Source organism: Euprymna scolopes, chromosome 39 (genome assembly GCF_053919585.1).
Source record: "Euprymna scolopes isolate OS-2025 chromosome 39, ASM5391958v1, whole genome shotgun sequence".
NCBI lineage: Eukaryota > Metazoa > Mollusca > Cephalopoda > Sepiida > Sepiolidae > Euprymna > Euprymna scolopes.
In genome coordinates, this window is record NC_136520.1 from 33,025,600 (window position 1) to 33,053,065 (window position 27,466).

The 27,466-nt window shown below is 34.0% G+C and overlaps 1 protein-coding gene across 1 annotated transcript in view; it reads left to right on the forward strand.

Moving 5' to 3' along the window:
* Positions 1 to 520: 520 nt before the first annotated feature.
* Positions 521 to 27,466, forward strand: part of LOC145263726 (F-box/LRR-repeat protein 4-like) — a 102,359-nt gene continuing 75,413 nt past the window's right edge. Inside the window, exons 1-6 of the mRNA XM_080120699.1 lie at positions 521 to 712; positions 1,909 to 2,875; positions 6,947 to 7,037; positions 12,840 to 12,969; positions 17,374 to 17,466; positions 21,375 to 21,570. Coding sequence (XP_079976825.1) covers positions 2,630 to 2,875; positions 6,947 to 7,037; positions 12,840 to 12,969; positions 17,374 to 17,466; positions 21,375 to 21,570 — 756 coding nt within the window. The 5' untranslated portion in view covers positions 521 to 712; positions 1,909 to 2,629. The remainder of the gene's footprint in view (positions 713 to 1,908; positions 2,876 to 6,946; positions 7,038 to 12,839; positions 12,970 to 17,373; positions 17,467 to 21,374; positions 21,571 to 27,466) is intronic.

Sequence of the window (27,466 nt, forward strand, 5' to 3'; positions counted from 1 at the left end):
ACAAACATGGCGGCCAGTGAAAACAATGCAAAATACATTGGGTAATAGAGGTCTTAATATCATAAAACTACTTGCCGGCGACAATTTAAAGTATGATATTCTTTCAGACCAAACCTGAATACCTTTAACATTCAACTTTTTAAAGGTAAATCTTTAGTTGTTATTTTACCACATTTTAACCAATAATTGTAACCAAAGGCAATAAAAGCTACTTTTCTACCTACCTGGATGAGTTTTGTTTGGAGTTTGCATGGCTTTTTTTTTTTTTTGTTATTGTATTTTTAAGCGCTTTTATTCAAATTTTTATCTTAAATTGTGGGTGTGTGGTGTTAAAAAAATCTCCAGCCTCCAGATTTCCAAGGAAAAAAAACAAAAAAAACCCGCTAGATCAAAATTTTATTCGCTAGATTCAAAACGAAATCTCCAGATCTAGAGAGAAAATCGCTAAATTGGCAACATTGCTTGCGAGTCGACAGGTGTATAATAAGTTATCGCCCTTACATTCCGGAAGTCAATCTTTTATTCTACCTTTAATAATGGCGTAATGTTTACACGTCGATTCGCTTGTGTTTTGTTTTGTTTTGTTTGTAACTAAGAAATATCTCGCTGGTCGATACAAATAACAATAGTTGTTTTCTTCGTTCGGAACTTTTAAAAGCTTGTTCGTTTCATTTGCGATCAATTTTCATATATTGTCCGGCAAACATTGAAGGTTATTTTTGTTTACATTTTAACACTTCCGACAACTTAATTATTAAAAGTATATGATCATTTTTTTTTTTTAATTAATGCAAGAAAACAAATGCGAATACTTTATTTAGTTGTTAATTATTTATTGTACTGAATTAAATTAAAAGTATTAAATGCAGCCGTTAAAAAAGAGAGTAATGTTTCCGTTTGATACTTCTGCAGTTTACAAACCGTACTATTTTTAGATAGGATTTTCAAATTAAATTCAACTTTTATGGCATCTTTCGTTTATTAAATTGTTAGGTGAAAGTACAGAATAGTAAATAAAACTCGGTACTCATGCAGAGAGTGATCCGTGCTGAAATAATAACATTATTATTTAAAAAGCCATTCTTAACATGGGGAGAGGAAGGTGTTTTGTAGCTATTCTGTACTTCAACCTTACAATTGAATAAAAAAAAAAACATAAAACTTTAATTAAACGTGGAAATACGATTTTAAAAAAATAGCGCGGATCACTCTCTGCATGAGAGGCCAAAGCTCCCTTCCTACGTTAAGAATAGCTTTGTTAATAATACCGTTATCGCACGGTCCGTAAACTGCAGAAGTACCTTTCAACTTGTTCGTCCTAGTGTTGTTTATTATTGCTAGAATTTATTTTTTTTCGAATGAAATAATTAGTTAATATAATTAAAAACACAGAATTTAAATCTGTTTTTTTTATTTATTTTTTTATTTTTTTTTATATATAACCCTAAACTAACCCTAGGGTTATTCCGGCAAAAGTCGCTTTGACTCGGTTAAAATTCTGTAGAAGCACCCAACTGGAAAAATATTTATGATTGCTGTTAAAACTTATTTTTTCGAGTTAATATAATTGGAAAAATATATCTTTGAAAATTAATAAAATAAAATAAAAAAAAAAAACGTTGAAATAATTTTTGTTGAATTTAATTCTTAAAATTTATAATTAAATCGAAATCAAATAAAAAAAAAAAAGTTGTAAAATTATTTTCAAATATTTCAGCTTTGTATATATGTTTAAAATCTGAAGAATAGTAGTGTTAGCAGTTTTAGGTTTAACTCATTTAAATTTATTCAAATATTACCATGTGTTACTTTCTTAATTTGATCTTTCATTGCCGGCCAGTGTCAGGTCGGTGCAGTAGTTCACAACAAACAACCCAGTACTGTCTCTTCTGTTCATTGTATTTTCAGGTTTGGTACCAATTCCTCACCTTGAGAGGCCACCCCACCAGCACCGCGTTTCACATAAAGGACCTGTTTATTATCAATTTACCACACACTGACGACATAGAAGTAACACAGAGAAGAAGACAGCGGACAGAGCCCCCCCCCCCTTGCACACGCACACACTTGAGAACAACTTTCATGTAGACCTCTTTTATATTAATTTGTGTTTAGCTGTGCTGTTCTATAGTTAAATTAACACCATAGGACCAGTCCAGCAAGTGTCGAAAATGACAGTTTATGACACACTTTAGATTTTCTTCTTTTCCTCAGTTCATAACAGATCTGCTCTAATTTTACATCAACCTCTAGACATTTTTGTTATTGTTTTTAGCTGGTGTACTTTTAATGTTTTAGTGCTTTTACAGAATTTGAACCAAAGCAAACTAACTTTTGCCGAATTAAACTTCAATATTAGTTCAGGTAATAGGATTATAAAAAAAAAAATTTTTTAATAAAAAAAAGATAGTTTGTTTCAAATTCTGTAGAAGTTCCAATATTTTCAAATCAAATATCATAGTTAATTAAATCGAAATTAAATGAAACGTCACCCAAAAAAGTTGTTGGAATTATTTTATTTTTCAAACACGTCAATTTCATTAAAATATTTTATTTCAAATGTGCTCTTTTCATTAAAAAGGAAAAAAATAGTTTTAAGTTAATTGAAATTAACTTTTGAAATAATCCCATGTGTTCTTGGCGAGGTTGCTGTGCTCTTGAAACAAATACACTAAAACATGAAACTATTGTTCTGGGAGAAAATGAGTGTGCTGGATCAGTGGCATGTAAATTTGTTGAGCAGTATGTGTCCGAGGTGACAAAATTCAGTTCTCAGTATGGCGCAGACAAAAGCATATCTTACACCGCAGGTAATCTGACTGGCCCACCATACGTCTTTCCACAACATGGTGACTCTACACGCACCTGTGTATTTGTAAGTAAATATCATTTTTCTTTTCTTTTTTTTTTGTTGTGAGGTTTCGGATAAGGTATCCAAATATTTTTAGGCATGATTTAATTGTTACATAAGTAGTTCGGACTACAAACGGATAAAGCCAAGTTATAACAATCTGAATCTTACTAATGTAGACAAATATAGAAGACGTTTTTTTTTTTTTAGGATCAGTCGACTTTGTAAAGATTTTAAAATAACACTAGAAACATCGGTCATTTTTAAATTTAAGATACCTTTTTAAGCATTAGAAAGATCAATTTTTAGCTTTGGTGCAAATTCTGACAACACATGAATCATGAAAAAAATCTCCACACCATATGACTTTTACAAGAAGACATCAACAAAATTATAAAACAACAATATGGCTTTTTTTTTTACATGGTAGTCACCACTTATCAAGGCCCGGAAGCTACTCAGGGATAAGGGTTATTGCGTGTACAGTAGGCACCGCCAAAAATGGCCGCAAAATCAAGTTGTTGTTGTTTTTTAAAACGAAATTACGTTTATTAAAATCCATTATTTCTGAGTAACTTTTTTTTTCCAGAAAGATAAAACCCTGAATTTTATCATATAGAAAACAGAATAATGTAAAACTTTTTCTACTATTTTTAATTCAATTTTAAATGTTAAATTTTCCCAAAAAGTTAACAATTGACATTTTTTGTCTTGCACAAAAAACGTACTTAAATATTTAAAAAAAAAGGGTTTTTGAAATAATTAATTAATTTATTTATTGTCTAACTAAGATTTAGGATGATTTTCTAAGAGAATATGCAAAAATATTATAATATAAGTACCTGAATTTCAAATAATTCCACTTATTCATATAGGTAACCAGATATTCGCGTTGACGTAGAGTTCAGATCGACTCTGTTTACGTTTTCGTCTGAAACAAAGCAAACTATGGAAGACCAAACAGGCCAAAAAAAACTTATTTTTCAGTGACGAAAATTTCAATGTATTATTAAGCTGAGGCTGGCCAGTACCAGATGGGTGACCATTTGTATGCGTTTGGTTTTTAATGTGTATGTGTGTGGGGGCCAGACTCCCCAAAATGGGGGGGGGCAATTTAAAGCAGAATAAAAAAAAATTATTTCAGCGCGTTTGGTCCACCATAGTCAAAGGCGGCAAACGTTTTCAAACGGGATCGAAAAAAAAGATGCTATTTTTAACACAAAGGACACAATATTTATTGAATTTTTTTTGGGGGTATCGATTATTCAAAGCATGCCCTGTTTAATAATGGTCATGCATTATTCGGCTCGCTAAAAAAAAATTGTTAATTTATTTATCAAAAATTTTAAAATAGCTTTTTTCGTATAAATATTAAAAAAATTTTTTTTTGTTTTGCTTAACTTAAATTAATTATTTTACTTAACATATTCACCGAATTTCACACTTCAAGACTCAAAAGCGGGATAATTAAACACAATCGAAGTTCTGATATTCAGACGTCAAAATAAGGTATGCAAAGAATTTTTTTTTTTTTTTTTTTTTTTTTTGAATCTATAATTCTGTCCCTTACAACACAATATGTTGATTTCAGTCTCAGATGATTATTTTAAGCATATTTGTTCCCACTTCAAAACAAGGGGGGGTTTTGTAAGCAAAAAAAAATATATATATAAATATCGTTTATGAAAAATAAGTACACTGTTATAAAGTTCATTCTTCTCCTAATCATCGCTGAAAATTTCGTATTGATCGGATAATTACCTGATTTTTGGTAGATTTTTAAAAAGACGGTCCGTCAAAAAGTACTGACCTGCCCCCCCAGTTTTGGCGGTGCCTAGTGTACAGTAATCAATGGGATAGTATCGTAGTAATTGTTAGTATTGGAGATTTGATAAAGTGTCTTACTTAAGGGAGCGGTTTATCAGGAATTTGTTTATGTTGGACTTGAAGACATCCAAGTTATAGTCAGGTGGGAAACAGGCAAACGGAAGAGAGTTCCACAGGCATGCACTTTTAAGAAAGAAGCTTTGTTCATGGAATCTACGTTTTGATTTAGGCACAGATAAAGAGTGGGGAAAATTATTGACAGTGGTTTCAGCTAGACGGGTGTTTATTGTGAAAGATTGGCGAGGGGGGAGCAGAGATTAGAGCTCAGACGAGCACTTGCCTTGGAAGTAACGATAAAACAAAGACAGGCTCGCAATGTCTCTTCTGTGGAAGAGAGGTTGCAGTAAAGAGAAAAGGACATCTCCCACTTAGCCACAAAGTCTATTTTGTACTCTGTCAAGGCAGGATAGGCTGTTTTTAGTAACTCCTGCCTAGATGTGGCAGCAGTACTCCATCCTTGGACGTACTTGGCTTTTATACAGATAAAGAATTGCATCAGTAGTGAGATATCTTCTGGAGCGGTAGAAGGATCCCACCATTTTCCCAGCGACTTTGGCAACAGACTTGATGTACATGTTCCATTTCAGATCAAGAGTAAAGGTCAAACCCAGAAGCTTGTCAAAACATGGAGCCTCCCTAAGACGAGAGCCATCCATTTCAACTGATGCCAGATAGGAGCTTGGTTTTAGATGCATTAAAAGTAACCAGCCACCTCTTCCCTCACTGTACTACACGCTCAAGATCAGAGGAGAAAGAATCAGAGAGAACTTTGTCATTTACGGTCTTTAATGTGTTGCCGTAGATGGTCGTGTCATCAGCATAGATGTCAACAAATGATTTAAGTATGTGTTTTGGGAGATCATTGATGTAAATCAGGAAGAGAGTTGGGCCCAGGATGGACCCCTGATGGACTCCAGCATTAATACTGTGGGCCTCTGATTTCTGCCATCAACTACTACTCTTATAAGCCTATCAGAGAGAAATGATTTAATAATTAAGAAAACATTTCTAGAAAGGAAGCCTTTGTCGAGAGATTCACTAATCCTATGAGATATAACTGTTAGCACATCTGCTGTAGATCTAGCATAACGGAAACCATATTGCATGTCACTAAGAAGGTTATTTCTGCTGAGGTGGTTGACTACTTTATTTAATTTGCATTCCAGCAACTTATTCATGACACACAGGAGACTTATTTGTCTGTACTGAGAAGAAGATGACTTATCGTCTGAATTCTTAAATACAGGGCATACTGATGAGGTTTTCCAGGGTGTTGGGAAGCACTTCTCCTTAAGGCAATTCTTAAACAGTTTTGTAAGTATGGTTGAAGCTTTTTCAACACTATAATTGGCTTTAAACAGAAACAAATTTGAACTACTCAAAGTAATAAAGACCATTTCAAGGAAACATCTAGATACTTTTTTCTTCTTTTTTACATAGGAGTCACCACTTATCAAGGCCCGGCAGCCACTTGAGGATAAGGATTAATGAGTGTGCAGTAGTTAATGGGATAATATAGTAATCGTTAGTAGTGTAAATTTGGTAAATTGGATTGCTTAAGGGAATGGTTCAATAAGAATGTGTTTATGTTGGACTTAAAGATAACCAAATTGTAGTCAGTTGGAAAGCAGGCAACAGAAGAGAGTTCCACAAGTGTGCAGTTCTAAGAAAGAAACTCTGTTCATGGAATCCACATTTATGTCTAGGCACAGGTAAAGAGTGGGGGAAACTATTGATAGTGTTTTCAGCTTGACGAGTGCTTCTCGTGAATGATTGTCAAGGGGGGGGGATCATAGATTGGAGCTAAGACGAGCACTTGCCATGTAAATAACGATAAAGCAGAGGCAAGCTCGCAACGTCTCTTCTGTGAGAAAGAGGTTGCAGGGAAGAGAAAAAGGCATTCTCCACTAGACTACAAAGTCTATTTTCTGTCAATGCAGGATAAGATCTTTCTAGCAGCTCTTGCCCAGATATGGCAACAATACTCCATCCTTGGACGTGCTTGGCTCTTATATAGGTAGAGTTAGCAGTTAAAATGATTTCTGATGACTCGCTGGAAATCTTGTCTCCAGTAAAACAATCTGGATGTTAGATTCCTTGGACTGTTATAAGGATGACGTTTTCAAAACTGTTTGAGTTATTAAAGATTAAGTGATTTGTGTATTAACTTCAGATGGTGTGTATATGTATTCTTTTTTGCAATTATAGCGCACTTATGGTACTTGGTGGGCTTTGGCACCATCAGCAGATAAACCATTCGGAAGAATTCCAGCAAAGTTCTGTAGCGATGATTTTGTTGGTGAGTTGAGAAATCTGAAGAGTTTTTATTTGTTCTAAAATGTTGTTTTTTTTTTTTTCTTTGAGATAAAATTCAAAACAGGCTATAAATGTTTTCATACATTTGCGATCAGAGCGATGCTGGGTACATCAGCTACTAATTTCCAAACACAAAAATATCTATGTAAAAACAGTAAATGTACATGTAACCAGCAAGCTAACTGTTAAAGTTTAAAATATAAAAGTCAAGTATCACGGTTCAAGTGTACGCTAAACAGAAACATTTTGAATCAAAGAACCAACTGTTAAGTGTTGAGACATTATGTTGAATAAAGATGGCGACAGTAAATCAAATTGTCACGATTTTGAGTGTTAAGTAATTCTTAGTAACAAAGATGGCGGCAAAGAATCAATGCAGTCCCGATCTTGAGTTGTTTCGAGACAGAGGCCAACGGCGAACTGATTGAATCCAAAATTCGACATTTTTTATAACTTTTGAAGCTTCTGATTGGTTGATTGTTATAACTGTGGTTATAAAAACAATCGTCGAAATCATTGAAATCATACCCTCATAAGTAATCAAAAACATTTTAACACCAACTGTTTATTTTATGAAATTATTTTTACATAATCACCTAAAGTTTTACATAAGTTAAACATACAAAAGTCAAGTACTATTGTTCAATTGTGCTCTAAAAAGAAATATTCATTTCAAACATGCCCCTGTCTTATAAAAGAATCTACAGTTGATTTTATAGACTGGACCTTTCTGCTTGTGCAGTGATAAAACTTATCAGATGCACTTGTGATGTTAGGTTGTATAAAAGTGTTAACTTTGGTCAAAATCAGACTTCTTTATTTAATCAGATATTTTTGATTATCAATTTTCGATACTTATCAGACACATTCTGATACAAAACCTACATAAGAACACTCCCCGACGCATCAAGTAGCTTTGTGTGAAATTTCCAAAAAAATCGTCTGAGCTATTTCTGAGTCCATAGGAAATGAACTCTCTCACACACACACACTCACACAGTTCCTTTTATATAATAGTAGATATAGATGTAAAGATAACATGTGCTAACGAAACCATTGCTTGTGTCAAAGAGATTGATATTGCAGAGGGGATAACTAGGTTTATTTTAAAAAAATAAGCATAAAATGAAAAGAGAATTTAGGACGCTTATTACACAGGAGTTTGTAAAGTTTGTTTCAATACAGGTTGGAATGATAAAATTGTCGCTCTAAAAAGACATGATTCCATTTCTGTTTGATGAAAACCGGTTTTCTTTTTTTGTTGTAGACCATTTACTAGTTGGTCGGTTGTGTACAAATGCTAAGAGCAATAGGAGCCTTCCATCATGTCTGAAAGTGACACAATGTTCAATTAGCGAGATCAGAGATGCACCATTGTACAACATGTTCTCTATCAATCCAAGTTATGATAAAGGACCATTGCTAGCACCCTCAAAATGTATCGCTAGATTGCCATGAATAACAAAGATCTGGCCAGGATGATGAAAACAAAGTTTCCAGCCACGGTTCTGGTCTTTGGTGTGCTTTTAAGTGATGGCCTTATATTGCTCCCTCACATCTTCAAAGTCGGCTTGAAAGTAAACACTAAAATGTACCTGAATGTGCTGAAGAGTGTGGTGATCCCCTGGTGGAATCAGGTGGCCGTTGCCAGACCCTGGGTGTGGCAACAGGAATCTGCACTGGCCTACAAATCCAAAGAGATCCAGGCTTAGCTTCAGAAGGAGTGCTATGACTTTGTACCCTTCGCTCACTGGCCTCCTTCCTCCCACGACCTGAACCCACTGAATTACTTTTTTTGGTCATACATCAAGGACATCACCAACATGACCTCCCACAACACCAAAGCCAGCTTGATTGCCGCCATCTCCCAAGTATTCGCCAAGCTCCCACCAGCGCTTATAGAAAAGGCATGCTTCCAGTTCTGAACATATATCTAGTTGGTGGTTGAGGCTGAAGGTAGTTACATTGAATAGATGCCAGCTCTACTACATAATCAAGTTACCTGAATGGATTTTTTTCATTAAAAATTTTAAAATAAAGCTTTAGTGTTGTTTTTTTAGGGCGACAACTTTATCGTTCCACCCTGTTGTAATTATTTTTAATTGAAGATATTTTTTAACGCAATAAAGAGATAGTTAACTTGTTCTGAGGCTTATTTTTTTTTTTTTATTAACTATGGTCATCACAGTTATTTTAATTGACTCATTTATAAGACGTTTCATATTTTGTTTCCTTGTAGTTGAATTAAGAAAATTATATTTTACTAGTGAGACCTGTGGAAATTCCACAGGGGACTTATTCATATGTAATATATTGATGTTAGCATTGTGTAAATGTTCAGCATAAATGGAGATGCTCTGATATTGTAGCTCTTTTGTTAAAACTGCAAAAGTATTTATCTAAGCTAGTAGGGACACCTTATGCTTAGTTATGATATTTTAATTCTTGCAGACTTCATATATATTATTATAGAGTTAATGTTCTATCAATTTTTATGTATTATAAAGTTGCGATTTCGAAAAAATATATTATTATGACTTGGGTGCATCAGCTTGAATCAAAACTGAAACCAAAACTTATGAAAACAATAACTTGAGTTCTTTCAGCTAAAACCGGAACTGAAACCAAAACTTCTGAAGAATTTTTGATAAAATTATTTATAAACATAAAGTTCTTGTATTTTGACAAGTTTATTTAATCTTTTCAATTCATCAGTTAATGTAGTACGATTGATTAATAGTAATTTTTTTTTTACTCCTTTTCTCCCCAAATAACGCATATTGCCACTTGGACATAAGGGGCTACGATTTGGGATCGTGTCAGAAGATTGTGGGGAGTTGAGCAACAAGATGTCTGTTCACCATACATTAACACTTTTGCAGGTTAGTACAGTAAGGAAGGCGGAAACAGGGAGGAAATTCCAAAGTCTAGTAGTCTGAGGGGAAAAAACTATTAGAGTAGAAGGGTATCCAGCATCTAGGGACGTCAATAATGGAGGTGGTGGGATTTTGCTGCTTGTTAAGTTAGTCAGTAGTATGTACGTTGAGGGAGCACAAGTGCTGAGCCCATCAGAGCACATCTGATTAAATTATTTGTAGAACATGCACAGAGATGCAACATTGTAACAGAGTTGGAGCTTGGTCAAACGAAATTGTTTCATTCTTAAAGTAATTTTCCATTGATACCTTTTCAGTGTTAACTAGCAGGAGTACCCGGTCTTGCCTGGGTGGAGGATATTGGCGCAAGGATGAAGCGATGTTTAGAATGGCTTCCACATGATTAAAATGAAAAAAAAAAAAGATAGAGAGAGGGGGGAGTAATTAGTTTTCTACGCTAACCATTAGGCAAAAAGGAGATAGTGAATTGAAATAACAAAATTTAAAAAAAGATAAAGAGAAAGGTGGGATCGAACTCGAAAATGTAGGGTAAGTAGTCTTCCTCGCTAACCATTAGGCCAAAGGGAATATTTTATTCAATGAGTTGGTAATTAAGTTAAGAAATGAACGTTGCTTTTAAAACTGGCCAGAGGCCAGATAAGCTTGCTGCTTTCTGTTGATATTTATTTGTTTTCTCACAAAAACAAAATGTGACACAATTTTCTTAATGAAATTTTCTCAGTATAAAAAGGTTTCCCCCTCCATTGACCAAGAACTAATCTCATTTTGGTACAGTGCAAGAGCGGACACTGTAGGCCGTCGACCTGTCGTTTGTGTTCGAACAGTTTTGCTTTATACGAAAAAGACAAACAAACACTCAAAACGAGGGAACTTTTTAAAACTCAATCAAAAAAAGATAGAAACAATATCCATTTGCGAATCTGAGATATTACGAGATAGGAAGTATTAGAAAACTTCTCCCAGAATCTAACCGACGTGAGAACCCTGATGCAAAAAGCCTTTCATGGACATACACAAACACACGCATCCATTTTGCCTTTTATGTATTAGATTAGTTTCAGACTTTATTGTTAACTAGGGAGGTACCTGGCGTGGCCCGGGTGTTTGTAGGTGTGTGTGTTGGGGGGGGGGGTGATCAAAACAACCGTGTTTTAAAAAAAAATGTTGGCCGGGTGTTTGGAGGTATAAAAGACAAAAAAAAAGTTTTAGTAGGAAAGTAGGCTTGAACCCCAAACCTTTGACATGGAGGTGGAAACAAAATGGAAAAAACCCTGGGATCTAACAATCTCGGCCACGAGAGAAAAGGAATGAAAAGCATCTTAATTTAACGTTTATAAAATGAAATTAACAGGTGCAAGAAACTTAAGTCGCATGATGTTTGACTTTGAAACAAGATGCGGCTGCAAGCCAGTTTTCGCTTGTTTTATACTGAAAAGTGAAAGAAACACGCGGCGATCGAAATATCTGGAAAAAATAGTGCGTGAAAGTCGGGCAAATTAAATGCATATGCGACCCCCGTTCTTAAGTTGTAGATATTATTATTTAGACGTGATATAAAAAGTTTTAAGAAAAAGCGAGCCGAGCGAGAAGGTCTATGAAAAAAGCCTTTTGCAGACATACACAAAAAGCGAACATACATACATACATACATTTTCGCTTTTATGTATATAGACTAAAAAAATAACCAATTTATGATGCTAATGCTGTTATGCTTATTTTATTAGTCAAACTTGGTTATCGATAAAAAAAAATGTTATCATTAACCCAAGTTAGAAACCTTTAAAAATAATTAAAGATAAAGATATGTTCAATTCATTTTTCTAATAAATTGTGTACGTTTTCATTGTCATAAATTCTCTGTTCATATTATGCTTATTTTCTTAATGAATCATAGTTATCCCCCTTGTATTATCAACTCCTTTGACATAAGTGAGAAGAAACCTATCCTTGCCTCAACATCCAAATGGAATTTGTATGATTTGGATTATTCTGACTACTCTTCTCATCTGAAGTGTTACTCTTGGCGTAACGGATAAAGTACTAGGTAATATTCAAATCTAAGTGACACTCTTCTGGAGTTTGATGGTTCAATCCTCTGCGCAGGGCAATACAAAGAATGCAACTGTAAATTATTTAAGACTTCTATTAAGCTGACAGAACAAGAATAACGCTCAAGATGAGAACAGTAGTTGAAATGATTCGCATAATACAAATTCTCGCATTATTTAAATTAATCGGACGATTGTTATCATCTTGGATGTTTCAGTCGATGTAACCTCCGACCTTCATCAGGTGTAAAAGTTGCCATGTTTTGGCAGAAAAGAAACAAATCTATATCTAGCTTAAAAATGGATAACACCCGATTAACCATACTGAAACCAACAACCTCTTAGTTTGGTACATATTATGTATCTAAGAACTTACAATTGGGTGATGATTTAATTAAAAATTTAACCATAGTAAGTTAAAAATTATACTTCCTACAGTTTCCTGATAAATTATCTTTATAACTTACTTCCACCTAGATCCAAAAATTAAAAACCTTAGAATGCAGAGCTATCCCCCCCTTTTTTTTTCCTGACAAAACATGGTGATTTCTATGTTGAAACGTTGTATAGATAACACTCAAGATGAGAACGATTGTCCATTTGAAACATACCTCATCTCAAATATTCAGAACTGTATTATCAATTCTCATCGCAAAAATTCAGAAACATAAGGTAACTTTAAAAAATGATGGCAACTATCTTGTAAACCTATATCTATCATAATAGTTAAGTGAAGACACCTTGAAAAATAACAGCTTCTCTAAAATAGTAATAATTTCCTAACAAGCCTAGACAGGAAGCAATGTTTTTAAATAATGGTACCTGCCTATGTATTTCCAGAAATTCAATTCCAACATGCAGTTTATCCGACAGAAATTAAGATCTTTGAGACATATAATCCAGGAGCAGTGGTGAAGATAATGGCTTGTGACCAGCTGTGTGGTACCGATGTTGACAATGGTCAGTCTAGGTAGGTATGTCTTATATTATCATGCTGAAATAATAATGTTATTTATTTTTTTATTTTTTATTTATTTTTTTAATTTTTATTACATTTTCACCCCAAACAAGGCACATTGCCACTTTGGTGTAGGGGGCTACTATCAGGGGAAACATCTACTGGGGTACTATGTAGGGATTTGGGCAGCAAGATGTTGGTTCACGTTGCACTTGAACTTATGCATGTCAGTACAGTTGGGGAAGCAGTGACCTGGAATGGAATTCCAAAGTCTAGCAGTTCTGGGGAAGAAACTACTGGAGTAGAAAGATCTTTTACATCTAGGGATCTCTACAGTGTGGGGGTGGGATTTTGCAGCTTGTCGGGTCTGTCGAGGGTGTTTACGTCGTGGGGGCACAAGTGCTTGCAGTTCATCAGAGCATTCACCATTATAATACTTGTAGAACAGGCAGAGGGATGCAACGTTTCGACAATGGGACAGAGGCTGAAGCTTAGATGCCAGTTTAGGGCCTATCAGATTTGCGACTCTCTTTTGAACCCTGTCAAGGAGCGAGAGACTAGTAGCCGATGCACCAGCCCAAATATGACAGCAATACTCCATGCATGGGCGAATAGTGGCCTTGTAGAGGTACAGGATACTTTCGGGTGTTAGAAGTTTTCTAGCACGGTAGAGAGAGCCCACCTTCCTCGCAGCAGCCCTGGCAATGCTCTCGATGTAATTGTTCCATCTCATGTTTCCTGTGAACGTTAGGCCAAGGAGCTTGAGAGATGTACTCTCAGATAAAGAGTTGTTGGCCATTGCTATAGGTGGTAGAGAAGGTTTCTTGTAATTATTGAATGAAACCAGTTTTGTCTTGGCGGCATTGAACGTGACCATCCATTTTTGTCCCCATTCCACTACTGATTGGAGGTCATCCTCTAGTGTTTCTGCCATTACTTTAGATATATGTTCATTTGTTTTCCTGTCGTGCCTGCTATAGAGTGTGGTGTCATCAGCATATATACCCATCTCAGAGGCAATTTTGTCGGGGAGGTCATTTATGAATATCAGGAACAGCAGAGGTCCAAGGATAGATCCCTGGGGCACTCCCGCATTTATATCATATTGTTTAGATGTACGACCGTCAAGGACAACCTGGATTTTTCTCTTATCTAAGAAGGATTTAATTATGTTAAGTATTCTACCAGTGATACCGTATGATCTAATCTTCCTGAGGAGACCCTCATGCCATACCCTGTCAAAAGCCTTAGATATATCTAGAGCTACCGCTCTGCCCTCTCCCGCTTTGTCCAGTGAATGGTATATGCGTTCAGAGATTACAGTGAGGATGTCTGCCGTGGAACGGGCTTGTCTAAATCCATATTGTTGGTCGGTCAGAAGTTTAGCATCTGTAAGGTGCTGGACTAGAGCATGGTTAATTAAGGTCTCAAATATTTTGGCAAAAAGTGGGAGGAGGCTAATAGGGCGATAATTTAATGGGTCATTTTTTTCGCCAGAATTCTTGAATACTGGTACCACAGAAGCAGTTTTCCAACAGTCCGGAAAGCAAGATTCACTAAGGCATTTGTTGTAGAGTTTGGAGAGAACTGGAGCTACTTCGGCTGAGCACTTTTTTAATAGCACAGCTGGGATGAGGTCGGGTCCACATGCTTTTGAAGTGTCAAGGTTTTTTATGATAGCATGCACCTGAGCATTATTTAGAAAGCCATTCTTAACATAAGCACTGCACATTGTAATAACTTTGAAGGAGCATTGGTAAAAAAAATAAGACAAATACAAATTACTGGACAAAAGACTTGCAATCGGAACAAAAATCTCTTCCCACTAAATGCAAACAGTTCGTCACTTAAGACCCAAAGCACTCATCTGTCTTTCAGGCCAATAGAGACCAATCAACCTTCTCTGTGAGACAGTGTGCTCTTTCTCAATAACAATCGCTTAGCCTAACACTGTGTGCTATGGTTTCCTCCTCTTTCATCTTCTCGTTTCTGGCCATGTTGTCTCTCACATATTGGCGAATGCTAAGAATGAGTACTGGTTCTCGAGTATAAAACATAAAACAATCCAAAATACAGAAAATACAAACTCTAACACATTCCATAAATATCAGTCGGGATCTGGTTGCGTGTATGACAGCATGGCAGAAAATGACCCTCTAAACGTTAACTGTTTAGGCCATGTCCATCAGATCAATTCATCTCCCCATCTGCTCTGAGCCACACCTCCTGTTAACTGTCCCAAAGTGGAAACTGTTGTCAACCATCCTGTACACAAGACTGTCCATAAACTGTCTTTAAATATCGTAAACTGATGCAAAACTCGCTCCCATTCCTAAAACTGTCCATCAACTTCCTCTAGATATATTGATCCCTATGTCCGGTTCTTTGTCCCAGTCATTGCTACACCTTGATTAACAATCCTATTTTCAAACACCTTTCTGCATCCCTCCATTGTCTTTCTGCTAATCTCACTTCCTATAATTCTACTGATCAATTATTTCATTTTTTTGTTATAGTTTTTCTTCTTTTTTTCCAGTTCTTTACACTTTTGGGAGGGATGACCATAGTATCACATCTGTTTTGTTGGAATATATATATTCTGTTATTCAGGGCATACCATACACTAAAACCATTTGAGAACATTTGGCTAATCATAAAAACTGATTGACTATTATCTGAAGTGGACATTAATTCTGTAAGATTTCAAGTGGTCTTATTTCTCAGCATGAGCCCGTTTTCAAGAAGCCATTACTTTTTATCAAAAGGACTAAACAAGTTCTTTGGTGGTCTCTTTTCTTATCTAAATATTTTTCCCATTGCAAGCACTGTTGTTTGTAGCATGGATCTATACATTCCACTAAACTTGTTGCTTTTATTTTAACTTCTAATCCATCTAGATTCTTTATTAACATTTTTGTTTTATCCGATGTGAACCATTTAATAAATTTAATTTTTGTCTGAAAAACTTGTTTTACAAGCATGCAGGATTATGCATGTTTATACATAAAAACACCATTGCTCTTTGCATCCCACTAAACATGCAGGATTGTACACATTTATATATAGAAACACCATTACTATTTGTCTATCTTCATTAATGCCCCACCAAAGATTGAGGTTATTGCAGTTTCTTGTATAAAGATATACAAAATGTGCATTATTATAAAAGATTCATATTATTTAGACTACTATTCTCACCTTGAGATCAAGATGAGAACAGTAGTCCAATGAATCCAAATAATACAAATAACCAATCCTCATCTCAAAAATTCAGAAACGTCATTATAATAATAATAATCAATGACAAAAGTCTATATTCCAAAGTTCATCATGTTGACCATCTTACAGTTTATTCCTTTAATTCAGTTGACATTTACAATTCTTGACAGTGTCTGTTTTGTAGCACAAAATCAATCACTTAATTACTATATCAATTAGTGAATCTATTTTGCCCTTAACTCATCAGAAAAAAAAATGGCAACTATCAATCCATCAAAAGGAGATAAAGTGTGTTTTGACGTGATTAAAAATCCGAAAATTGGAAAAGAAGCTGTAAATACCTTATAATATGTTTACATTACGCCATTTTGAATTTTCAGATTTTTAATCACGTCAAAACGCACTTTATCTCCTTTTGATGGATTGATTGTTGCTATTTCTTCTGATAAGTTAAGGGCAAAATAGATTCACTAATTGATATAATAATTAAGTGATTGATTTTGTGCTACGAAACAGATACTGTCAAGAATTGTAAATGTCAACTGAATTAAAGGAATAAATTGTAAGATGGTCAACATCATGAACTTTGGAATATAGACTTTTGTCATTCAATCATTATATTGCTCTGTAATTATATTGAGCTTCTTAACTAAGGATTGATATATATTATAAGAAAATAGAGTATATTTCCACAGAAATATATGTAATAATAATAATAATAATATATTTTATAATCTATATATCTATAAAAGTGAACATGTCTGTGTGTGTCTGGTTGTCTGTGTACATTTCCCTATACAATAACTGTGTCAATTTTTAGTCTACAGACTCGAAATTTGATATACAGGGGACTGAGATTTGGGAAAATCCATGTGATCGGTTTTCCGCCAGAAATTTGGCCGTTAAGGAGTCAAAGTTCAACGACTTGACCTTTGAGAACTCTACCAAACTCCTCCGACAATTTTGGGTCTAAACACTTGAAATTTTAGATATAGGTTCCTTGGACATGGATCTAACTTAACTTGATTTGAGCCCAAAACAATAAATTTTAAGGGGTCATAATAGGGGTCAAAGTTTAAAAAAAGTGACCTTTTTTTTTTTTTTTTTTTTTTTTGTTGTTGTTGCTCAGCATACACCCCCAAACACCCTAGTAATACCAGTAATAAATAATAATAAAAGATGTTTTTCTTTTTCTAGATGGGAATGCCTTTGGTCAGGTCCTCCAGAAAAGTTCACGGAACATTGTCGAATATTCAACCCCAATCTCAGGCAAGCTTCATTCCCAACAAAGTAAGTCAATAATTTTAGTAAAATTGGTTGCATTCACACTTTTTATCACAATTAGATCTTTCTTGATTTTTTTTTTCCAGGTAAAGGATTAGTGTCTTCCTCTACATCTCTGTGGAGTAATCAACGAAAAGGGAGCCTTTGGGTCACTATTAACTATGATCAAATAATATTTTTTTCAAGGTTACAAATACTTTGCTTCTGTTATGCAATATATTGAATATAGTGGTAACAGATTTAAGGTGAGTGTTGACTGTTGGGATTTATCTGAATATAGACTGTGGGGAGTTGAGCAGCAAGATGTCTGTTTACATTATATTTAAACTTCTGCAGGTTAATACAATCTAGGAAGTGGGAAATAGGAATGCCAGTGTTTAACAGTCTGAGTGAAAAACCTATTAGAGTAGAAGGCTTTCTGGAATTTAGGGACCTCAGCAGTAAAGGGGTGGGATTTTGCTGCCTGTCCGGTTAGTCTGGAGTATGTACACCAAAAGAGCACAAATGTTATGAGTTCGGACTCATCAGGAAAGTTGTATAGCTGAATGTTGACTTGAAATATCTGCCTGTCTGTAATCTATAAATCTATAAAAGTGAGAATGTGTGTGAGGACACTTCTCAACCTATATACTCAATTAATTTTTGATCTACAGACTTGAAATTTGGTATATAGGGTATTCAGACATGTAGAAAACTTTTTAATTGGTTTTCATCCAGAAATAGGGCTGCTAAGGAGTTAAAATTGAAAAATTGGTACATATGTGACCAGACGTATGACCCCCAACAGATCGCCGACTCCCAAAGTCGTGTGCCGTGGATTTTTCATTTGACTATTTCTCTTATGACCGGATCGTCATTTTCTCACTGGCAACTGTCGATGAGAACACCCGTGGTTTCACAAAGTAGAAATATAAGTCGTGGAACAAAGAAAGGAAAAACAAACGTTAATGCTTCACATATATTTGATGGTTGGACTTGTGAGTGTGTGTTTCTTCTCCCCGTTCTATCGATGTTACGTTCGTCTGTCAGTCGCAATTCGTCTCTATTTCTGTTTTGCAGTCAACTTTAAAAACTGTCCAACCGTTGTCACAATGAACTCCCATCCGCTGCGAAGGGCATCTAGTTGTCAACTGCCTGTCTTCTCCTCGTTTGTATCTGAAGTCGCCCCCCCCTACCCTCTGGCCACCCGGAAGCTGCCCTTCCCTTGTCATCTGTAGGCTCGATCTAAAAATACCTACAGATTCATTGTTTGCTACTTCCTATCTATTGTTTCCTATTCCTTTGTCTATTGCACCCACCTTCTCGGCACTTAGTGACTCAAGTCCATCTCAGGTCCACTTTATAGTATCACACGCAGGGTCATCAGATTTTTATCTGTTTGTCAACTATTTCACAAATGCGCATGCATGAATCGTTCGCATGAAAAATTACTGATGTTAAGAATTAGTAGGTTTGAAAACACTTTTTAAAGATCATATCAAGCTGACTTACTGGTTATCATACTTGACTCACTGTCTCTGACAGTGAGTCAAGTTTTATTGAGGGGGTCATATCACAGTTTTGGTTTCGATCTCAGCTCGAGTATTTTTTTTTATTTACAAGAAGTGAATTGTTTAGAAAAAAACAAAATACTCATATGCATATGTCTCAGTTTCTTTCTGTTTTTTTTTTTTTACTTCATTTTGTTTTTTTAAAGGAATTTAATGTTACGTTTAATACCTCAGTATTTCTGTTTATAATAAATAAGAATTCTGCATGAATTAAAATATAATATTTATGCGTACTTTACCACTGGACAACGCTGGGTGGCCTGCTAATTTTATATGTTTCTCAGTCAATTTAGAATTTTTGATTTATTGAGGGGTCATATCACGGATTGTTGCAGATTCACAAGAACCCTTGGTATAGTGGATAAAATAAAGGGTTCAATTCAGAATCCTGTGCTGATTCCCAAGTTCAGCAGAAATATTTTTGAGTTTCACTGAAAGATTCTCAAGTTTGACAAGACACCACTGAAGAAGGTTGGAGGTGCCATCGACAGAAACGTTGTGAAAAATGACATTCAAGATGAGAACAGTAGTTCGAAGAATCCAAATAATCAATCCTCGTCTCAAAAATTCAGAAACGTAATGAAGACTTTGAATTTGTTTTTTTTTAATTTTCTTATCACTTTGTTTTTGCTGGGGATGGGGCATTCTACCGGATGCCAAACATTCTCCCATTAGTTTAGTTACTCCAACCGAGAGATCTTTTTAAGATTCTAACCGTCCCTTTAAGTGCTGTTGTTTGTATTTCTCTTGCACTTGGTTCACCGGGTATGTTCACCAGATAGTTTTTGAAATTTTTTTTCATTATAATGATTGGTATGATTAATACCTTCTTAAGATTCCAGTTTCTTTTCATGTCGTACATAAGTCCTTGGTATTTTGTCATTTTCTTCCACTTTGCCCTGTTAAGGCCAGCATCATTAGAGATACTTACTTTAACTAGGGTTACCACTTTTTCTCTCTTGTCCCATATCACTATGTCAGGCTTAATAGCCCCATTAGGAACTGTTCTAATAATGAATGTTGCAGGCAGTAGAAAAGGACCATCCTGAAATGGTTAGCTGTCTGCAAGTTTTGTCTAAACTGCAACCAGAAGCGAAATCTGATGACATGGGGTCAGCATTATAAAAAGTATGTAAAAATATGAAGATAGGCTGGAAAGCATCTGACTAGTGTCAAGTTCCAGCCTTGATTTTAATCAAGGTGTGTCGCACCGGTTCTCACCAGATCACCAAAGTTAAGCAATGTGGAGCCTGGTCAGTACCAGATGGGTGACCATTTGAGAAGGCGAGGCACTGTATGTACTGCGAGGTAAAATACCAGGTCGGGAAACTGGCACAGTTTATCCTTCTCTTGAGAGTAGATGGGCCTCTCTTAAGCTGTGGTAGGCAACCCATCTGGTGATGGCATCATGATAAAAAATACCCTTAATTGCCACAATAAATACAATGTAGAGAATGCATGGGCTATCTGATTTACGACACTCACCCATAATGGGCTGAGCTAGCTGCTACCATAAAATAAAAAAAGATGTAGCATGCGACCGCAGCCGAGATTGAACTCAATACATGAGTTTGTAGTGTAATTCAAATCTTGTCTGTAGCTGAATAATTGATGCTTCGTCAGGGCTATCAAGGGTATTTTTTATCGTGATGCTATCACTAGATTGGTTGTCTACCATGGCTTAAAAGAGTCCCATCTACCCTCAAGAAACGGATAGACCATGCCAGTTTCCCAACCTGGTATTTTACCTCGTGGTACATACAGCACCTTGCCTTCCCAAATGGTCACCCATCTGGTATTGATCAGGCTCAAGATTGCTTAACTTCAGTGTTATGATGAGAACCGGTGTGTCAACATGAATGTGCTGTACATACCATAAAATATAATGTCCCAGATGAACACAAACCAAGTACGACAGTTTGCAGCAACAAAGATAGTTATGGGCAACTAGTCCCAGGATCAGTGGCGAATACCATAGACCTGTAGACTGGAGGTAAGTTCAGCCTCGACTTTGATGATGCCTTCAGCTGGTTTCCCACGTGTCTTCACCAATCTTCTGGAGCTATTTATTTATGGATTGACTCTCCTGTATGAATGAGCTATCTAAAATAAAGACAACTTACTTTGTAATACTTGGGAATCTGTGCCTAATTTCAAAGGTTTTTTTGGAAATTCTATACAGATTTCAATGAGAGACACCTGAAGAAGGCTGAAGATTACATCAGCTGAAACGTCATGAGAATAATATCCAAGACAAGAACAGTAGACTGAATAATACAAATTGTCGTTGTTTTTTTGTTTTTTTTTACAGTTTCTCACCTGTTATCCATACTGCAATTTTATCATTTTATTTTTTTTGCATAGTCTGCTGCGCATTGAGTTTTGTCATCAATTTCTTCATTATTATACTGAAATCGATGCTGTACAATTGGCTGGTTATAGCATTGGCACCATACAGACTATCCAATCATGCTCCATGACCGTGCAACCACAATCCTCAGCCAAAGACATTACACACAATGAAGAACCAACAAATGGCGGCTATTTTCAAAAATTACCTGTAAGTTAATTTTTAATCATGTTTTTTTTTTTTTTTACTAATGAGCAGTTAAAAGTTACTCAAGGATAAGCATTCATGAGATTGATAGATTAACAGTTGAATGATGAATACTTTGAGAGGTATTTCTTATGATAATAATAATAATAATAAATAGTGATACTTACATCTAGAAATAAAATAGGTTTAAGGCTCCCAAAATTCGTACTAGAACTGTCTACAAGGACTTGTGGTGCAGTGGTTAGAGTACTTGGAAAAATCAATTGTAAAAGTGATATTCTCCTGAAGGTTGAAGGTTCAATTCTAAGTGTGGGCATCTGAAAAATACAATTGCAAATTACTTAGGAACTCTATTCAGTCATGACTGACGAAACATGCTATTCCGTGAACTAAATAAAGGGTTCCGTTCAGAATTCTGTCCAAATTCCTGAGTTCAACAAGATACACCTGAAGAAGGTTGGAGGTTACACTGAAGATGAGAACAGTAGTCCAAAGATTCTAAATAATACTATGAGAGGATTGAAACTCTCCACATACGACACACATAGAAGAACTGCCAACCTAGTCAACAGCAATTTTTCCTCCTTTGTCAAAAAAATATCAATCATGTAACTTGAGAACTAAAGGACAAGGAAGCAAGAGTTCTAAGGCCGCCAAAAGTAAACGGAAGGTCCACCTTTAAGTTGAGTCATTTTATTGTCATTTTCGTAAAAGTTCTTATGGTTCAAGTTTTTTTTAATATTTTCAAATATATATATATTATAATTTGTATATAGAGGAGTCATAGAAGTTTATCCCAAGGTAGCAAATGGAAATATGTCAGTAGTAAGAAGGACAAAAGCAAAGTTATTTTTTTTATATTATTATTATTACTTATCTATTTAAAAATTATTAAAATGAACTTCTTAATATGTGAGCGACTTCATGAAGGTTAACTAATTCGCATATTCCTTTGAAAAACAAGCTTTCATTAATTAATTATTAATTTTTTTGGTTTCTTAATAGATGATTAGTTCCATTTAACGATTAAGCTCAATTCTATTTATGCATAGTTTCTACATTGTGCATAATTGCGTTGAATTTAGGATGAAAACATTCTAACACACTGACGATTTTATATATATCTTTATACACGTGACTTGTCTGTGTGTGTGTGTGTGTGTGCAAAACGTCTCTACTAAACTACTCTGAATATTTGGAATAAAGGCTTGAAACTTGATATATAGGGTATTTGAAGCTGTAGCACATTTTTGATTTGATTTTTAGCCTGTAAAAATAGCTGTTAAGAGGTCAAAATTAAATGCAAAACAATTAACCTTGGTAGGAATAAATTGACTAACTTCTGAACATGCATACGTATACATTTTTAGCTTGAAATCATTTAATTTGTTAGTCTTTTTTATTCATCTGGTTATAGCTCGGATGGTAATGGCAAAGGCTGAAGTGCTAAATAACAACTAAAACTGAAGCACTGAATGTTTTGCTTTTGATTCCAGTTGATGGCACTGAAGTCATTTATATATATATATATATATACTAGCGATGAGAAGGAAAGTATTTCTTCGAAACTCCGCGGATTAAGGACTATCCATTTATCTAGTGTTTCCTTTTCAGATTAAATATGTTTTTAACTCATTTCAAAGTGTTTTTTAACATATTTTTTTAACTGTTTGCTCATATTATAAGCTCTATTTCCTATTTGGTTTTATCAAGCTTTTACATCTGGCTGAGATAATTTTATAAATATTAATTCTTTAATATTTATAATATACTTTAATTTTACCATCTGGGATCATTTTGGTAAATTTAATTGTAATTTTTATTTTATATATATATATATATATATATATATATATTGAGTACAATATAATAATCAATAGAGAATTTACTCTATAATAATAAATACGAAATCTGTGTGAATTAAAATATTATATTTAAGTATATTTTATGACTGGAAAATGCTGGGTAGCCTGTTAGTTTATATATTTGCATGTACCGGATTGAATGCCAAACTAATTAACTGATCATTATGAATTTGGAAACATAGCTGCTGAACATAAGGAGTTGTAATATGAGCTATATTTAATGAAACTTTTATACAAAGGGGACAAAAGAGAAGGTAGAAGAACTTGTGAAAATTCAGATATCTCTAATTTTGGTGAATTTTTATCAATAGTTGTTAAACATCAATTAAAATAGGTATTAAACGTCAATTAAAAATATTCCTACAGTTTTAGTTTATTTAAATGGTTTTAGGGGAGATAATATGGTCCATACTCTCATTGGAAAATTTAGATATTTCAGATTTGCATTAAATTTGATCCATATTCATTAGACACTAATTAAGCAAGATTCCTTGAAGGTTTTTATTTTTTCAACTGATATTCAACAGTGAACACGCATAACAACTGCACTATTGAGGACAGAAAAGATAAACATCCTAAATCCTCAATTCTAATTTTTAATGTAGGGAAAATCCTGTCCATCCTGCCCCACCAAAAAGTTTTGTACCCAACATTAAAAAACGAATATTTATTCCCCCCTCCTATCTTCTTCAAATTAAAATTTCTTTATATTAAAAATCGATTTTCTTATTTAAAAATTAAAATACCTACCAAAAAATAATATAACTATCAAAATATAAAATAATTATTCCTTGACTGTTTATTAAAAAGTTTTATTAAAATGCTTTATTCAAATAATTTTATAAAATTTTTTTATTGAAATAGTTTTATTAAAAAGTTTTATCAAAATAGTTTTCAAATAGTTTAGTCAAAAGTTTTGTTCAAGAGTTTTATTAAAAAGTTTTATTCAAATAGTTTTATTAAAAAGTCTTATACGCATAGTTTTATTAAAAAGTTTTGTATAGTTTTATTGTAAAGTTTAATTCAAATAGTTTTAGTAAAAAGTTTTGTAAATAAAAATAAATGCTCACTACATTAAAAAAAAATCTTGTTTGTGAAAAAGCAGAAAACTCAGGTTTTTATATATGCCATGTTCGAAGATCAAGGTCAACTGGTGTTGACTGAAAGTTGTCGCTTTTGTGCCTCCAATCAATTGCGGCCCTTATACTCTATATGTTCCTCCACTCATGAACTAGCAGCCAATCAGAACCCAGAGAATGGAATTGCCCATTCTTCATGCAATGGAATGTTACAGCTTTCTTGGAAATTAGTTTTTTTGTTTTTGGAGATGGTGGTTCTGTCTCAGTTAATTTAGTTGAGTTCAACTGTTCAAACAGCTCAGTACTGATTCAATAATGCCCAATCATTTAACAAATAAACATACTAAAGAGGATATTTTTAGAGGTGACAAACCTTAAATTAAAATAAATCACAGAAAAATATTTTTCATATACAAATATGTGATTCATTCCAAAGATTAATTTTGGGTATTTATAATTTAAATGCAATTTCAGGCATACAACCCTGTGTATATGGCATAATCTAGAGATTCATCATGAATTTCCAAACCAAACTGAACTTAAAATAACTGATAGTTGCCAATTCGGCAATTAAAGAAAATAGAGTTATCGATTAAAGTTTTACCACTTATAAAAAAAAGAAAAACTATATTTGACAACATTCTTATGCCTGATTAATGACCACTGCTAGCAATTTTGTAATAAACTGAAAAAGATCAATCGACAAAGTATGAAACTTAATACATTTATTAAAAGTTTATTAATACAATTTACAAGTTGAAAGAAAATTTAAAAGCAACTAGATGTGTGATGATTGTTTTTTTCGAGATAAGTTTGTTTACTGTCATAATCAAACTTTCCTAAACTGCAATACATGCACAAGGGCGGATAATTCTGGCAGTTAATAAGGGAAATAACTTTGCTTTGCGCATTACTTTGGGCTGAGAGTCTAAAAGACATAAATATACTAGAAGAATACTCGTCCCAGTACGGTAAATTCAATTTCCCAAGCAGAACAGTTTAGCTCCACTCTTATGTCGCCTTATGAAGATTAACATCAAGTTATAATGATGCAAAACTTAATCTCTAGAATCCTTATTCCAATTTTGATTAAAATCCATTACACAATTTTGATTCTAGATGTCATTTGTTATACAACGAAAAAACTGCTCTACACCTACTCCGCAGTTCATACTATTGCCGCTTAACTCACTTTACACCACCAACTCTCAATATCTCTGTTCACTCTCAGCTGTCAAAAAAGTATCAACTGCCTTTCCAATTTGGTCTTTTTATAACCTCTTTTCTCCCACATATGCAAATTAATGTGTATAAAAAAATCAACAAACTCATGTTCCTTTTTTTCTTCCTTCTCCTGACGGTCTTAACAGATGTGATGCTGCATGCGATTAATTTATCTTATTTGCCATTACATTTTAAACCACACTAGAAAAGGACTACATTTTAAGGGTTAATCTTGAGAGGTCTTAAGAAGAAATTGGAATTCAAGGAATCTTTCTTAATTGATGTTTAATGAATACAGATCAAATTCAGATATTGGAATTTTTAAACAAGAACTCATATTAAATATCTCTTGAGAAAATACAATTTTGGGAATATTTATTAATCGATGTCTATTACTTAAAATTAAAATTTCACAAAAATTGGAGATATCTGAATTTACACAAAGGGCTTTCACCCCTTTTAACTCTTTTTGCATAAAACAAAATCAAACTAAATATAGCCCACATTTGGACTCCTTATGTCTTACAGCTGTATTTCAAAATTCATAACGATCAGTCAGTTAGATGAGGAGTTTACCATGTACATACAAATATATAAACATAACTAATTTTATAAAGATGAATATATATATATATATATATATATATATATATATATATATATATATATATGTATGTGCGTGTGTGTGTGTGTCTGTGTGTGTTAGGACGATTAATCGGAATCAGAAGAATTGACAAATTTGGGGGTATCGGAATCGGTATCGGAATCAGAAAAATTGATGTCTATTTTCCAATGCCAAAACGATTCTTTTAATTGTCTTTTTTTATTTGATTTTGTTTAAAGTAAAATCTTCCATTGCTGGTAATAATGGTAAAATAATAAATATTTAAAAATACCAGTAAAGCTAAAATCGATAGATCACTCTCCACAAGTGTAATTTGACGTTTGTGAAAATACCTGCATATTTCATGTGTTTTTACGAAAATCAGGGAAAATAACAATCATATAGCTAAATAATTAGAGATTTATAAAGAATCGGAATCTGTAATTGTATCGAAATCTGGAAAAATATTGGAATCGTCCCATCACTAATATATATATATATATATATATATATATATATATATATATATACTAGTGGGAGGAGCGCCCGGCTTTGCTAGGTTGTAAAATACGCTTAAATATGATATTTTAATTTGTCCAGATTTTGTATATATTATTATAGAGTTGTGATTTCAAAAGAAAAAAAATGTATTTGTGTGCTATCAGCTAGAATTGAAACCGAAACCAAAACTGTAGCATTCAAAGCTGGTAATGTTACCACTGTACCAATGTGACAGGCATATGAACTGATTAAAAATTAAAAATTAACTAAGATGAATGTACAAAATGTATAAAAAATTTTTTCAATTTTGACCCATTTTTGATCCCTTAAAAAACTATTTTAACTAGCTTAAGACCCATAAAAGAACGGTCCATAAAAAATTCAATCATTTTAGACCCCTAGCATTGCTGTGCGACTTTCAGTTTTGGAAGAGATAGGGTTTGAGAATATGAAGACAGACAGACATATAGCGTTTTATATATTAGATATACTAGACTTTTTAGTCGATTAAAAACGGACACAAGTTATAGCCTGTTGACTTAGAATGAGTGCTTTATGCCAAATTGATGGTTGAATATCATTAAATTTTTGCTCATTTTTGCATTAAATAATAATTATAGTAATCC